The sequence below is a fragment of the Cornus florida genome, unplaced genomic scaffold (genome assembly GCF_030987335.1).
Source record: "Cornus florida cultivar Cherokee Brave unplaced genomic scaffold, ASM3098733v1 CherokeeBrave_3.0.0_Hap2_Chr09, whole genome shotgun sequence".
Taxonomy (NCBI): Eukaryota; Viridiplantae; Streptophyta; class Magnoliopsida; order Cornales; family Cornaceae; genus Cornus; species Cornus florida.
Window position 1 is genome coordinate 67176946 of NW_026775579.1, and position 16719 is coordinate 67193664.

At 30.8% G+C, this 16719-nt stretch overlaps 1 protein-coding gene across 1 annotated transcript; it reads left to right on the forward strand.

Annotated features, from left to right (window-relative positions):
- Positions 1–4952: 4952 nt before the first annotated feature.
- On the forward strand, positions 4953–6642 carry LOC132274206 (FCS-Like Zinc finger 6). Its single transcript, XM_059775430.1, has 2 exons — positions 4953–5454; positions 6229–6642. Exons 1-2 carry the CDS (start codon positions 5153–5155, stop codon positions 6389–6391), a joined length of 465 nt encoding a protein of 154 aa, XP_059631413.1. The 5' UTR covers positions 4953–5152; the 3' UTR covers positions 6392–6642.
- Positions 6643–16719: the final 10077 nt, after the last annotated feature.

Here is a 16719-nt window from a genome sequence, read left to right on the forward strand (position 1 = left end):
ATACATATGTACACATACACATATATATATACATGTATGAATGCATTTTCAGATTTTTCACTAATGCTTGCTGTGCTCACACACACACATGCGTCCATGTGCTTAATTCTCTTTTAAGGACGAGATTGTATTTTTCAAAGGTTGCAAATAACTCTTAGTTTATGAGATTGAATTCTCCATTTATGCCACACCAAAATATATATATATATATATATGAAACAGAAAAGAACTTTTGCAATTCTCCAACTAACTACTAACCTTTGTTAGAAAAAAAAAAAAATTATCAAGCGAATGAAAGGGTTTAATGACAAAAACATCACCTCCAAGGACGGACTCAGACCATTGAGGGGGGGCAAGAATGATATTTTTTAGTAATTTTAGAGGCACAATAGTAATATTTTAGGGGTATATAATTGAAAATGAATAATTTAATAAGGCATATTAATAATTAAAAAAAAAAATCAGAGGAGCATACATAGATGCATCACCCCCTATCCTAGAAATTAGGAGTTCGTATTTTCTTAAATAATTACTTAGTATATGTGGGACAGATGGTCTGCTCGTGTCTAGTGGTGGACTATGAAACAAAAATAAATAAATAAATTATAGCATTTTAATTACAGATATGTCGTAATTGTCTTTCAGTTTGTATTTAAAATGAATTAGCCCTAGAGTGATGCAAGGAAAGGCAACCAATTGAAAATTTATTAATATTCTAGCACCTCAATGGCTACTTTCGAAAAGGGCTTACAAATTAAAGTATTAATTATGCTACGTTGGTATGTAAGAATGAAATAAAATGAAATAAAATGCTCATTTCAATCATTCATTTGTTTAGTATGCAATTTAAAGTAAGAATGGTCATTCCATTTGAATAAAAATCCATTCTTAAGAATAAAAATTTATTTCACAATTAAACATATGCAATAGCCATTTCATTCCCACGTTTTTTTTTTTTTTTTTTTTTTTTTTTTTTTTTTTTTTTTTTTTTTCAAATCAACTTTCCAAAAACCCTCATATTTCAAGTCTAAAAACCACCACTACCTTCCACCATAACCACCTCCGCCTTTCACCACCACCACCGCCGCCACCGAGTTTTACCACCGCCTATCGCTTCCACTACTACCATTGCCTTTCACCACCTGCACCGCCACCACCTTCCACCACGTCGCCACCACCACTACCTTCCACTATTACCACCACCACCACCACCACCACTAATGACACCACCTTCCACCACCACCACTGCCTTTCACCACCGCTACTGCCACTGCCACTGCCACTGCCTTTCACCCCGCTATCGCCTTCCACCGCCACCGCCACTTTCCATCACCACCGCCGCCGCCTTTCACTACCACCACTGCCTTCCACCACCACCACCACCTTCCACCACCACTTCCTTTCACCACCATCATCGCCATTGCCTTCCACTATTGCCACCACCACAACCATTGTCACCGCCTTCCACCTCCACCTCCACTGCCTTCCACCACCACCACATGCAATTACCTCTATTGGCTTTTACCACTGCCACCTACACCACTATCTCCTTCCACCACCACCATCACACTACTGTCACCGCCTTCCATCAACCCTACTGCTGCCTTCCACCATTGACGCCATCGCCACTGCTGCCGCCTTCCAACATCACTATCTATACTACTACCGCTTTCCATCTCCACCACTATCATCGCCACCATCCACCACCGCCATTGCCACCATTTATTTTTAAAAAATTATTGAAAAATATCATTTTATTAATTTAATTTATTTGTTACTAAGAGTGATATTTTGGAGAACTCAATTTGAAATTTATTTCATTCTAAATTTTAAATTGATCCAACCAAATACTAGAATGGTTATTATCATTCCATTCCTACATATTTTATTTTATTCCCACTTGTATTTCATTTCATTTTTGTACACCAAACACAACATAAAATTTTTAAAACTAAAATGGAGATACAATTATTTTAATATTTCAATGATTTTTTAATTGATTCATGCTGTTCTAACTATACAAAATTTGGACATTAGTAGCACTTCTTATACTAATTAGATTTTTAACTTGCTAATTATGATAACAAAACGATAAAATTGATTTCGAAGCATAAAGTATGCATGCAACATTTGGAGCTTTTCTTCTGCCTTTTTCCTTCCTTTCTCGCTATCCAATCAATCAATTAGCATATCTCTCTCTCCATAATCATTTTCTTGGACAACCCATTTCTACCATGGGGGATTCATCACCACTAATTGACCATAAGTCCTATGTTCATCCTCAATCTTACCATTAAACTCCCTTGCATTCACCATCCAATATAATATTTTTAGGGGCCGCTCCATATAATTTGAGATGTTAGGTGAAAAAAATAAAGTGATCTATAATTGAATTTACTCATATGTTTGTATTAGTAAATATGCTTAATATGCTTATTAGTTGTTTCGTGATTTTTTTTTTACAATAGTATTGATTTTTTTACCCGGATCTCTAGTTTAATTATTAATTAATTGGCTTGTGCTTTTTAGAAGACACATTGAATAATATAAATAAAAGTAATGACAACTCACAAGCAAAATATATAATTTATGATTAAAAAAAATTAATAAAAGTGTAAAATAATTTAAGTTATAGAACAATAAAAAAATGATTTTGAAGAATTTGATGCAATGCTCCAACAAATTCTTCAATATAATAAAAATGTATTCAAAATTTTCTGATAGAGTGAGATAGTAAAATTATAAATTGTAACGAGTACTGGATGGAGAAGAGAAAAATTAAATTAAAAAAAATGAGAGTGGAGGAAAAATATGCAAGGAATAAAAAAGAAGTAAGAAGAAGTTAATAGCAGTCTTAGAAAATATATAAAAAGTTTCACCAATTCCCACCATAATGGTTAGTTACTGTTGGTATATATGTGTGTAATGAGGATAAGAGACACAAAAAAAAAAAAAATAATAAATAAATAAAAGAAAAAGAAAAGTTGATATAAGGATAAAAATAATTTGGACCCACTATTACATTTTCTTTGTGGGTTAGAGCATCTCCAACTGTTGTGTGTGTGTGTATATATATATTTGTATAAATTTGATGTGTCATGATATATTTACAAAAAAAAAAAAAAAAAAATTGGATTATTTATTTTTAACTCCAGTGGTTGTTTTATACCTTTTTGTGTAAAAATATATCTCCCAATAACAACCAACCAGTGTCATGCCTGGATCTCATATAATTTTTACAAATCTATTTAATACAGGGTTGATTTTTTAATGGAATGAAAAAAATGAAGAAGAAAGGAAATATGCTGATATGACTGTGTAAAAGGTTATATAAAATATACAACAATTTTACACAAAATTAAATATTGTTTAATCTTCTTAGAAAAGTTTAGAGAATGCATAGTAACAATTACATGACATAATTAAGAGTTAAACTTGCTAAATTTAGAGTAGAAGATTATATATTTTCAATTATAGGAGCATCTCAAACCGTTGTGTATATATATATATTTTTTTGGTAAATTTGATATGTCATAATATATTTATACAAAAATTTTGGATCATTTAGTTTTTAACTTCAGCGTTTGTTTTATACAGTTTGTGTAAAAATATATCTCCTAATAATAACTAACAAATGTCATGCATGGATCTCACATAATTTTTACGAACTTACTAAATATAAGGTTGATTTGTTAATAGAATGAGGAGGGAGGAAGAAAAAAAATGTTAATTTGGCTGTGTAAAAAAGTTGTGTAAAATATATAATAATTTTAGACATTGATAATGTATGACAGTGTTTCTTAACAGAGTATTAGAGATAAAAAAAATTACACATCATACATAACAGTGTATATTTTACACAAAAAAAAATTATTTTAACATGCCGCCAGAGATATCTCTAAAGAATTGACTCCAACCCAACCTTACTTTTAGGTGCACCCGAAGACTTCTCCATCATGCGACAATAACTTTCACCTTTAATAATTTAAGTCTTACCATATGTATGGAGACCAAAAAGTAAACCGAAAGTGAACCAAACTCTAGATATGTTTTTCTTTGAAAAAAAAAAAAAAAAAAGAAAGAAAAGAAAAAGAAAAAGAAAAAAAAAAGATTTTCCCTAAAAAATCTAAATGGAACAAAAAAGGGATTTGTAATTATCAAGAATTATTAGATAGTCATCTGTTTAATTAAATGTGTCAATTTTATTTAGTTTTTTGATTATGTGGCAGCTTGTCATTAGCGACTACATAATTCCAAAATATCTAACGAAAAATAAGATATTGCGGGAGTCCACCAACCTCTCTTATTCGATTTTGGACTTTGGAAGAACATATAACTACTTAAAAGTAAAATAAAATAAAATCAATGGCCCCCTCAATTATTTTGGGTAAATTATGCTTATTTTTCCTTTAGAATGCTTAAATAACAAAGACCTTTTCTATGATTTAAAAAATAACACCGGCTTCCCATTATTTAAGCATTCTAAAGGAAAAATAAGTGTAATTTACCCAAAATAATTATACCAAAAAGGTGAAATAATAATTATACCGTAAAATATCTTTTTGTTCAAGCTTTTTGAGGGCAAAATTAAGCTTTAAATAAATTTCAAACGAAATGTGAGTGTTATCTTTGAAACAAAAGAATTTTTTTTTTGTCAACAGTGTAATTTATTCAATTATTTATTTTAGAATGCGACGAGGGAAATAAAAAATTGCAAGGAATTCATAATCTGGTAACACCTAACCAAGAAGAGACAACTAAAAATAACAATACAACACATTAAATGTTGAAAATCACACTCACTTTTATTATCACATGAAGTCTTTCATTACTATTTTAATAGACTAGGTAACTAACCTACGAATGACCATTCATATATTTACAAGTCCAAGGGGGTAGGTCAGTGTGACACAAGAAGATCAAAAAGAAAGATAAAAAAAAAAAAACAAAAACAACAAGAAGAACACATCAAAAAAGTGACGGTGGTGGCTCTTATTAAAGGTCATGTAGATGCCCATGTTCGCTCCTTACACAATCTCCCTCGTCGTTTTTCTTTCCATACACCTCCCCTCCCCACTCTCACTCTAAAATTATTTCTCTTTCTCTCTCTAGAATCTATAATCTCCGGCGTTAGAGAAAGGAGAGAGAGAAAATGTCGTTGGGGAAGAGGCCGCGTCCGCCGATCAAGAGGACCACCAGCATGACGGAGTTCACCTTGGATCTAGACAACATAGGAGGGGTCACTTCTCCTCAGCCGTCTGATCCTCACAACCCCTTCAAGAGTGGCCCACTCAGACCAACGGACGGTTCAGATCAACGGTTCTGGAACGCCACCGTTTCACCTCGGAATCACCGGCGCAGTTCCGCAGATTTTACCCAGACCCCCAACTTCTTGAGAACTTGCTCCCTCTGTAAACGCCGTTTGGTTCCCGGTCGTGACATCTACATGTACAGGTACATACACTCTCTCCTTCTATATATATATGTATATGTATATATTAATATATGTTCTTTAAAATTTTCTTATCAAATGATATCATTCCAGTAATTTTGAAGTTTATTTTTCCTGGATTTGATCTGTGTTCTGAATTAGTACGCATCAAAGATGTCTTTTTTTGATTGGTGAGAACAAATATTTGATAATTCATTTTGTATATACACACACTTTTTTTTTTTTTTTTACTCCCTCGCACTTTTTAAAATCGGTGGATTTTTGAAGTTAAAAATTCTTTTCAACAAATTCAACAAAATTCTCGTCTTGAAATTAGAATTGGTGTGATATTGATTTGAGATTTGAACAAATTTCACCTTGAATATCATTCCATGCTTCGTTTTTTGGGATTTTTTTTTTTTCAAGTGCAATTAATTACCTCTCTTTTTGCTAGAAAATAAATGTTCGCTAAAAAAACCCAGCTCTCTGAACTTCACATTCACAGTTTGATTCACAAATGACCTTTTGTGATTGCCAAATGGAGTACTCGGGTATTAGATATATGCAGTCTTATTTTTGCATGAAGAGACTGTTACCAATTTTGAATTGGTAATTTTCGTGTCGGAGTAACCTTACCGTTAGTCGCTATTGATCCTTAAAAATCCGACATAAAAAATCATAATTTGTTTGATCTGGGTAGAACCCAATTTTTAAAAAATTTATTCGAATTGATATTGTATATAGCAATTTGATGAATTGGATTGAAGAACTCAATTAATTTGGTGTTGAATTTACAGAGGCGACAGTGCGTTTTGCAGTCAAGAGTGTAGACAACAACAGATGAATCAAGATGAGAGGAAAGAGAAGAAGTGTTCATTAGCATCCAAGAAAGAATCTACGTCCAAGGCTGCCGGATCGGAAGTGGTCTCCACCAAAGGTGAGACTGTGGCCGCCGTCTAGATTTTTAGCTTTTCGCCCACTTATATATATATATATGTATGTATGTGTGTGTATATGTGGTGGGGGGGGGGTTTGTGTTTTTTTTTTGGTATGCTGATGGGACAAAGTTTTGTAAGACTTTTTCTTTTATGTGGATCCAACATGGACATCCTCAACTCTCTCTCTCTCTCTCTCTCTCTCTCTCTCTGTCTGTATTTCTATGGGCATCAATGAAGAAATGTGAAACTTTTACAATTTTTATTTTTATCTAATTCGTAATTTGTGTTAATGTGAAAATGTGGATAATGTTTTTATTCTGATGAGAAAAAATCAATGGGGTTGTGGTGTGCTTATTCTGATTTGAGTGGGATAGTTTTGGTTTCCGTGAGATTCCCTTTCTCATCTTAGGATACTTGTTCTCCATCTCCATCGGTTGCACGACACCCTGAAACACCCGCTAAAATAACGCTAGTGACTGTTTGACTGACTTGTAAAAAGAAGTACAATAAAATTATTTTATTTTTATACCATTAGCTCGATAAGTAAGATCTTTGTTTAATTATTTGTATTATATTTAGGTTTTTTTTTTATTTTTTATTTTTTATTTTTTATTTTTTATTTTTTTTATGTAAATATTTTTGTGCATAACATTTAAGCTTACGTTGTACAATAAAATTATGGAGTTTGTTTGTTTGGTACTTATGTTATACGTAAAATTTTAAGCCTACTAAATAGAGTAATTCAAGGACTATGTAGTTTTATATTATACATAAAATTCCAGTAAGTAATTTATTTCATGCTTATGTTATACGTAAAATTCTAACAAATTGCAGTACCTAATTGAGTAGGAGAAGGATCATAAACTAACAAATTGCAATACGTAATTGAGTAGGAGAATGATCATAAACTAACAAATTGCAGTACGTAATTGAGTAGGAGAAGGATCATAAACAAACACAAAGAGATAGAGACACCAACACATGCCGAGCTTTTTTTTCAGTTTCCGAGCAACAAAACATGAATCAATGAATCAACAAAAATTGATTGATATAACAGGAATTCAAACACATGTAAACAACATGAATTTTGAATGAACAAACAATTTAAAGGGAACAAATTTGATGATAATCAAAGAAATTTCATTGAAACTCCAAAATAAAATACAAAAGACCAAGGAGTGAAAGAAAGAGAAAGACGAAATAAACAAGCTTCTTTAATGGTAGAACACAAAATTGAGAGTTAATTCATATTAAATTGGACCCACATTGTCTATTAAAATAACATGTACCCTATTTTAAAAATAATATTTACGGTTTTTATACATATGGAATATAACTTAAAGAGGGCGGTGAAATTTTAATTACTCAATTTTTTTAATTAACGTGGTGCTTTCACACTCACTTATTTGGCACAGGATGGAATTAGTCACTTGAGACAGGAGGAGATTTTGTACCAGGTCAATAGGAATGTTGTAAAGCAAACTAGGCATAAAGATTGAACGGTCTGATCTATTCATGCATAATTTGCTGAAATTTTAGGAAAATTAGTATAATTTATCCTAATAATAAGCCAAATTAAAGAAAAATGAAAAGTTATTAAGGAATAAAATACATTATTCTTACATTAATTATGAATAAATTCCTCTAATAATAAATAATATAATACTCCTTTCATCTCATATTAGTATTCTATTTTTTTTTTAGGTGTTCCACAATAATTTTCTTATTTAAAAAAAACAATGCACTACATTCTGTAACATTTTTAGTTTATCCTTATTATAGGGTATTATTTTGGGGATTTATTGGTAGAATGCGCAATTCCTTGGACGGCTTATATTTGAGTCCTCCGTCTCCCTAGTTTGCCAAAAAACCAATAATAAAAAAAAATAAAAAGGAAAAAGGTTACCCTTGGTATATTGAAATGATAAAATAAATTGAAGTGTTAAAAATGACACTAGTGTGACTTCACTCAATGCAATTAAGAATGTTAAAAGCAAAATTCTTAAAAATCTAGAATTACATCTAAAGTGGGACGGAGGAGTAATTAACTTGGTTTTTGACACACACACACAGATGTGTGTGTGTAAAAAAGTTACACAATTTTTTAATAAAAAATTGTATGGAGTTCTATCACTGCAACTCATCTAAAAAATACAAATGAGAGAAATTTTATTTATTTATTATTTTTATTATATATATATTTTTCTAAGATATGCAAACTAAACCAATCAAACACTTAGGTAGTGTATATTACTCAAACGTCTTTTATCAATTCCTATATATTATTGAATGATCAAAATAACTATTAATAATAAAATTTTATTATTATAGGTGCATTACATATAAAATTACATCACTTAAAAATTTCTAGAATTTTAAAACTGCAAAATTTGAAGCTTTTACAATTTTTTGTTTTAAAATTTCAAATTCTTAATTTTTTTGTTTTTGTTTTTTTGGCTTATTTCTAAATGAATAAAGCACTTGTACAATTAAGTGCGTTTAATAACACAATTTAAATATCATTCAAAACAATAAGCGCCATTTAAAATGAGATAAATTTTAAATAACACACACATCAATTATCACTAAATGATACACGCTGAAAATTAAAAAAAAAAATATTCAAAAAAGAAAATATTTTAAATTACCATTCCTTTGTAGAACAAAAAGTTACGCTATTGGACTAGTGAGCAATTTGATAAATTGGTAATTTGTATTGTGTGAACGTGTGGATATTATTCTGATTTTAATGAGAAAACGAATGGCTTGTGCTTATCATAATTTGAGTGGGATGGTTTTGTTTTGTGCGAGATTCTTTTCTCATCTTAGGTTATTTCCTCTCCATCACGATCTCCATCTTCATCGGGTTGATGCATGACACAATGAGGTGCCGCGCTATTTGTAGTATTAATATACTACAATTTTTCACAGATACTACATATATATATATATATATATATATATATATATGATTTTACTTTAAAATATCTAGAATTTCTATTTATATTTTTAATCTTACTGATAATAAATATAAAAAGGATTGTCCATTAGAGTGTCTATCACTGCAAGATATCTAAGATATACAAACTAAACTATTATGAATAGAACAAACTACACACAAATCACAACCAAAGCAAACAAACGGATCAACCCAACAAAAAAAAAAAAAAAAAAAAAAAAACAAGAACTAAACTATTCTCACAAATTTCTCTAAATATTTTATATTACTCACTTATTTTTCCAATTCTCATATATATTTGAGATTTTCAAAAATAATTATTAAGAATATAGTATGTGGGGTTCTTCACAATCTGTCAATCTTATAAATCAAAAAGAGTGATATCTAAATATGAGATACAATGGAATCTCCAAAAACCAACCTCTGTTATGAGTGTCTCAGCCTTTATTTATAGGCCTGGGCCCTTACATGAGCAGAGAAACCCTTCGATATTTTAGAGTAGCCATCATAGCCGTATCGAACATAATAGGGGTATTCTGGTCCTGTTGGCCCGAGGATGAGTACCACTACATTAAATGCCCTTCTTTTTGAAGACAACGGTGGCTGAGTTTCATTTATGTGATTAGTAGTGCTCCAGTCGAGGCACGTGGGCTTCTCGTTCTCTTGTTTGCGCAAGTGCCCAGTGCTCTTAGCGATACTTGAGTCGAGTCAATTCTGGTGACGTAAGATGTGCCAGGTGGCTTTACAGGTTTAATCCCCTACACAGTCTAATCATTATAGATGCCTAAGATGTAAAATTATGTTACTTCAAAATTTTTAGAATGTACTTTGTATATAGATTGAAAAGTTTCTTGGATTATTTTATATGAAGTCAATTCTCGAAAAATATCAAAGAAGTTGTAGCATAGTGACACTTTCTCACATTTTAAAAGAAAAAGTCGAGAATCTAAATTGAATTGGTGCACTAAATGTCAATGGATCAGAACCATTTAATAATTTTTCGATCGTAAAACATTGAGGTGTAGATCCCACCACATATTACAACTCCCCTATGTAGCACGGACACGGGACACAGACACGGATACATGGACATGTCAAATTTTTTAAAAGTAGGATACAGCTACAACGTGAACACGGCTTTATATAAATATAAAATTTTATTTTTTTATATTTATTTAGTAAAAGTATTATAAAACTTTTATTCATTTATAATTTTTATATAAGAGTTGTTATTAATTGAATTAGAAAATGAAATTATGTCATTATTGTAATAATTTTTATATCATATATATCATTATTTCACTACTTTGTCATAATGGTATTCATATTATTTTTAAGATTACTGTGTAAACTTGTGTTAAAAATGTTCAAGAAAGTGTAGGGAAAGTGTCGGCGAAGTATTTAAAATAATAAAATTATTTTTTTATTTATAGACATATATATAAAGTGTCGGACACATATTTAAAAAGTGTTCGAGAAATGCTAATATCTTATATGAGTAAAATACTAATACAACTCATTTTTAAAAGTGTTCGTACTTTCTAATGACTCAATCTCGAAGTCGACCTGATATTATTTATTTGATCCAAATTACATTACTTGTTGAATGTTTAATATAATATATTTTCTAGAAATCTAACATGTAGGTCTATTATTGTTCAGTGGTGGAGTCCACTCCCCTTTTTTTCTTGGCTGTTCCAACTTCGGGCACCATATCATGCTCCTAATATTAATAAATAAACATTTATACATTAATTACAATAATAATTACCGCCACTAGTACTAATTATTGATATATTATTCATTTTTATAATAAGCCCTCTTTATTTTATTTTTTTCTCAGTTTGGTTGGGGGGTTGTGAGACAGTGAGAGGAATCATTTGTCTACTCATCTATGAATGGATTGGGTCCCAATCTCACAAAACAAACAAGTTGCAAGAGAAAGAGATTCAATTGGAAGGAAGTCTCTTCTTTATGATTCCTTTGCTGTAGTGGGCCCACTATATTAAATACAAGCGTCCCCATTTATTTTGACAAGTTGGTCCCGCTTTTTCTTCTTTTTCATTTAACTGGGCCCCATCTATTTCTCGCCACATAATTTCTGATTCGATTTCCGCCATGCGATCACTCTCCACCCTCTCGCCGGTATTTTTAAATGATACTTGTAAAAATATGATGATTGGGGGGTATTGGCCGAGTTTTTAATAGGCTTCTGGTCTAATTTAAGGAAAAAAAAAAAAATTAATATTACTATTCTTATTATTCCAATCCATGTATAATTAATTTTTAGTATTATTATTATTTTTGTTTATATCGGTCCAATTTAGACCAATCAATAATACTACACTTCAATAATACTACACTTCTTCTTCTTATCAGTCCAATTCATATGTGATATGTAATTATTTTTTACAGCGCCACTCCCTCTCAACATACTGTGGTGTTTTTCCTCATAGGGTTGAGCCTATTTGGGAGTCTAGCAAAGAAATTGCAAAGACTTGAGAGAGGGTTTAATTTTTTATCTTTTTGAACAAATATAAATAAAAAAATCAGTGGAGAGAATACGTAGAAGAAGAAGAATCTCTATTTATAGGTGATTTTTAATTTTTATCCCTTGAAAAACTTAATTTGATATTTGAGAACATCATGTTTTTTGGTCTATTTTTGAATATATATATATATATATATATATATATCTTTATCAGAAGAATTATTGTGTTATCTTCAAATTTTCTTATTATCTTTAGCTCTCCCTGTTTTGCAATACTGCTCTGCCTTGATTCAGGGTTGCAGTCGTATTGTGTTTGAGATTGATGCAGAGGTCATTGTCAGGGCCGCGATGTTGGATGGGTCTGCATCTCTTTTACTTAGGCCTCTAGAAGAAGATATCCGTGAATGGCTTCATCATTACCCTGATTTTGATTTGGTGTATACGCCTAGAGTAGGGAATGAGGTTGCCTATGCAGTTGCTGCGTATGCTTTACCAGAGAAAAGTACATGTTTATGGGATGATAATTTCCCAAAGTTTGTTTTGTATAAAGCTAGTTTGGATGTAATTTCTGATTCTAATCAATAAATATGTTTTCTTGCTTGGGTAAAAAAAAATACTCTATCCCTGTTAGACCCAAATGTAGATGCGTTTGTGAAATATAAAGTTACTAGTATATAAGTTATTGTATTTGTAATTGTAGTGATACGATCGATCACTAAAATAACTTGTTATTTATTATATAATTTTAAAAAATAACTTTTGATTTTTTTTTTTTTTTTTTTTTTTTTTTTTTGTGGTAATGTTAGGATAATTAATTTTTGGATAAATTAGACTGACCTTCCCTAAAATTTCGTCAATATACATTGATCTCCCATGCCATACTTGTCGGGTTTGTAATTACATTTCTATACTTATATATTATATTTTATTATAATAAACATATTTTTCAATGTAGAATTGAAATTTGAAAGTTACAAAATTGTTGACATCAACATTTTTTTGTTGTTGACCACTAACGAAGGGAAAGCATTTGATTTGCCAATCCACGAGTCCGATCCGATCCGATTTGTGTGGATCGGATCGAATCGGATTGTTTGATTAACGGATCGGTGGTGGATTTTATATCTTGGATTTAATGATATAAAATCCGTAGTCCACATATTAGATTACGAATTGAGTTGTTAAAAATCCAATTCAATTTGTTACATATATATTCTAAGAATGTATTAATTAATGATCTTTTAAATTAAAATTAGTTAATAATCATTTAATGGTCTCTAAAAATATATTAGTTAATGATCATTTAAATGCATGAATTATGCTCCGTTTGATAGGGGAAAAAAAAATTACGAATTGAGTTGTTAAAAATCCAATTCAATTTGTTACATATATATTCTAAGAATGTATTAATTAATGATCTTTTAAATTAAAATTAGTTAATAATCATTTAATGGTCTCTAAAAATATATTAGTTAATGATCATTTAAATGCATGAATTATGCTCCGTTTGATAGGGGAAAAAAAAAAAATGGATGGAAGGGGAAAAAGAAAAGAGATTGTGTCATTCCCTCATTTTGTTTGGTTGGATATAAGAGAAAAAAATAAGATTTGTTTGTTAGAAAAGAAGAGAAGGGAGAGTGTTAATTATAAGGAAAGTTTTGTAATTTAAAATTTTTTATAATTGCCTTGCCTTTTTTCCTACACGTCTTCGTTCATATTTGGAGGGATAAAAATTTGTGAAGGAGGAAGACTCATCCATTATCTTTTCTCTTCCCTTCTTGCGTCTTTTCTATCAAACGAAGGAAATTTGTCTCTTCCTTCTTATTTTCTCTCCACCCTTCTTCCTTCCTACCAAATGGAGCATTAATGTTGATAAATTAAAATTTTATCTATTGGGCATGGTTAAAAAATAACAATATTAGGCTATTTGAAAAACTCCAATACGTGGATCCAATCTATTATTCCACGGATCCGACCCGATCCGTTTTCCCATGAATCAGTGGCGAATTCAGATTTTTTCAATCTATTGATAGTGGATTGAATTAGAATTGATGTCCAATCTGATTCGATCCGATCCGTAGTCATCCCTACAGATTATTTACATACAAATTTCAAGGAAAATAAGTGTAATTTGATAAATAAATAAATAAATAAAAAAGAAAAAAAAAAAAAAGAAGAGAAAGGTCAATGTATATTGACGAAATCTCAAGAGATATCAGTGTAATTTACCCTTAATATTTTAAGAGTTTCAATAAAAGTGTGTAAAGTCTTGTACACAATAATCAATTTCTTTGCTTTTGAACTATTTAATTTAGTCATTATTACATCATAAAATCTATCAAAATTTTTGTTATTTTTCTTTTTAAAAATAAATAAACATATAAGTATTCATATGACTTGGCAGAATCGAAAACACAAAGCCTTTGAAACCTCGTAAAGTTAGGCCTTTTTATTTATTTTTCTTCAAAAGTTCAAGCAAATCACACACCCACAATATTATTCCTAATAAAGTTCAAATAACAACCATGTTATTGTGTATATAAAATTTTCATTAATTAATTTGTATACACTAATCAAATTCATGTTATGGCATGATTAGAGGAATATTTTCCTATACCTCTTGATTCTTTTACCGAAAGAAATGTCTCAATTATTCTTGAAAAGTAAGGTGTAAGAGTATTTTTTAAAATAAACGTGTAGCCATAGTTTGCCGTATTGTCCGTTTCGCGATCCCTTTTTAAGTCCGATACACAATTCATATCGGCCAATTTACACTGACTTTGTCCGAGTTCATTACACCGCGACCGATACCGATACCGCGATTGATACCGATACCGCGATCGATACTACAAACCATACACGGAGTATGAATTTACCGAGAAAATTGTTTTATAAAAAGAAATGAATAATTAGAATACAAGAATATATATAAAAATTAGAATATGAATATCATTTTCTTGATTTTTACGCAAGGCAACAATGTATAAATATTAGCAACTTCAGGAGAAATGCAAATTAATTAGACATCAGTGTGCCATTAAGAATAATAAAATTAAAGCAAATCACCTTTTTTTATTTAAATGTCGTGATATCTGGGAAAGATTTAAGTAAAGAAATGAATAGTTTATCCACAGAGGTCAATGCCTCTCAATTTGGCCAACTTGAGAATGGGAATTAATTAATGGTATCGAATAATGGCAGGTGCTTCAATTAGAATTTTAATTTGTTCTCTATACCCTTTTAAAGTGCAATATCTCTCAATCAAACACATATTTTATATGTACTTGTATATATTATACTTCATTATTCTTGATTGGCCCTTTTAAAGTGCAATATCTTTCAATCATATATATTTTTATATGTAGTTGTATATACTATATATAAATATATATATATTATATTTTATTATTATTGGTTGTAGATGTATTCTAGTTTGCACGTGTCACGTACTCCTTTCTCAAGCATATTAAATATAAATTTGTGGTATATACATGTAATGTATAGAGATGGCAATACAAGTTGAAGCTTTCAGTGACGAAGAAACAATTGGAACAATAATTGCTTAGAGAGAACCATATATGTTACTTCCACCAAGCACCGGAAGAACTTTTAGTGGCAGTTACTTTTGTTCTATCTTTGTTACATTAAAGCAAATATTAAACATGTTTGACAATCGTGTACTTAAAGAACTCATTATTTTAAATGCCCCACTTGGGCAAGTGGGCATGTTTCTAATTCAAAACTTAATTAATTCAGATCAACAAACTTCATTACAGAGTTCCATCACTTATATATATATATATATATATATATATATATATATATATAAAGCCGTGAGCAAAAAATACTTTTATGGTATGCGTATAAAGTGTATAACTCTCTATACACTTCAAAAAATCTTTAACATTCAAATTTTGAGCAAATAAGAGCTTGAATGCTAAAAAAACTAAAGTGTTCCTATATAATTGAATAAAAAAAAGGGTAAAAATCTAATAAAATGTGAAATGGCCAAAGTGTTTTTTTCTTTTTTTTTTCATCACCGTCGGCAGCATGTTGCCGTCGATGAAGTCAATCACAGCCAGCAACAACTTGCGAGGTCATCGTACCTTGTAGTGACCAGATCGCTGCATGTAAGGAGCGACCAGATTAGGTCGCTGCTGACTTCCTCTCTTTCTAGTGAGGTCGTCGGACCTCGTAGCATCCTGGTCGCTACATTTAAGCAGTGACTCGTTACTTGTTCCTCATCGGCAGCGACCATAAGTCGTTGCCCTTCTTTAATCGATTAACTAGGACGCCAGAGAGCGACCTGGTAAGCACCATGGACAACAACCCAAATCGTCGTCCCTCTCCAGGCTCCAGTTGTGTTGGGTCACTAACAACGACCCAATTCCTATACATCGCAACCCAAGGTCACTACTACAGTGACCTTGGTCGCTATTTCTCTCATGGCGACGCACGAGGTTGCCGGCAAGTGACCTGGTTTAGCTTGCTGGACTATAGGTAACTTTTTCGGGTTAGGTCGAGTCGGTCCAATATGTGTGTGTGTGCGTGTATATATATATATATATATATATTATAAGGGCATTATCGAAAGAGAAAATGATAATTTTGAAATTTTATATCTTAAAAATGTACTAAATTTGTAACAAAATAGTGACCTCAAGCCCTTCTTTGATCATTTTTTAAAATTTAATGCACTTATATACCCAAAAAAAAGAAAAAACAAAAAAAAACATTAGGGGTGTTTTTTTTCACGTTGCCCTATATATAATCATTCTAACTAGTGCCCCACACCAACTTATTATATTTTTCTAGTAATTTTTTTGGAATTTTAATTTTTTATATATATATATAGTATATTACACTGACATCTCCTGAGGTTTAAGCATATAATACAAGG

Coding starts and splice junctions, on each gene's coding strand:
- LOC132274206 (XM_059775430.1), top strand. CDS start 5,153: ATGTCGTTGGGGAAGAGGCCGCGTCCGCCGATCAAGAGGACCACCAGC. Junction 5,455..6,228: donor CGTGACATCTACATGTACAG/GTACATACACTC, acceptor TTGAATTTACAG/AGGCGACAGTGCGTTTTGCA.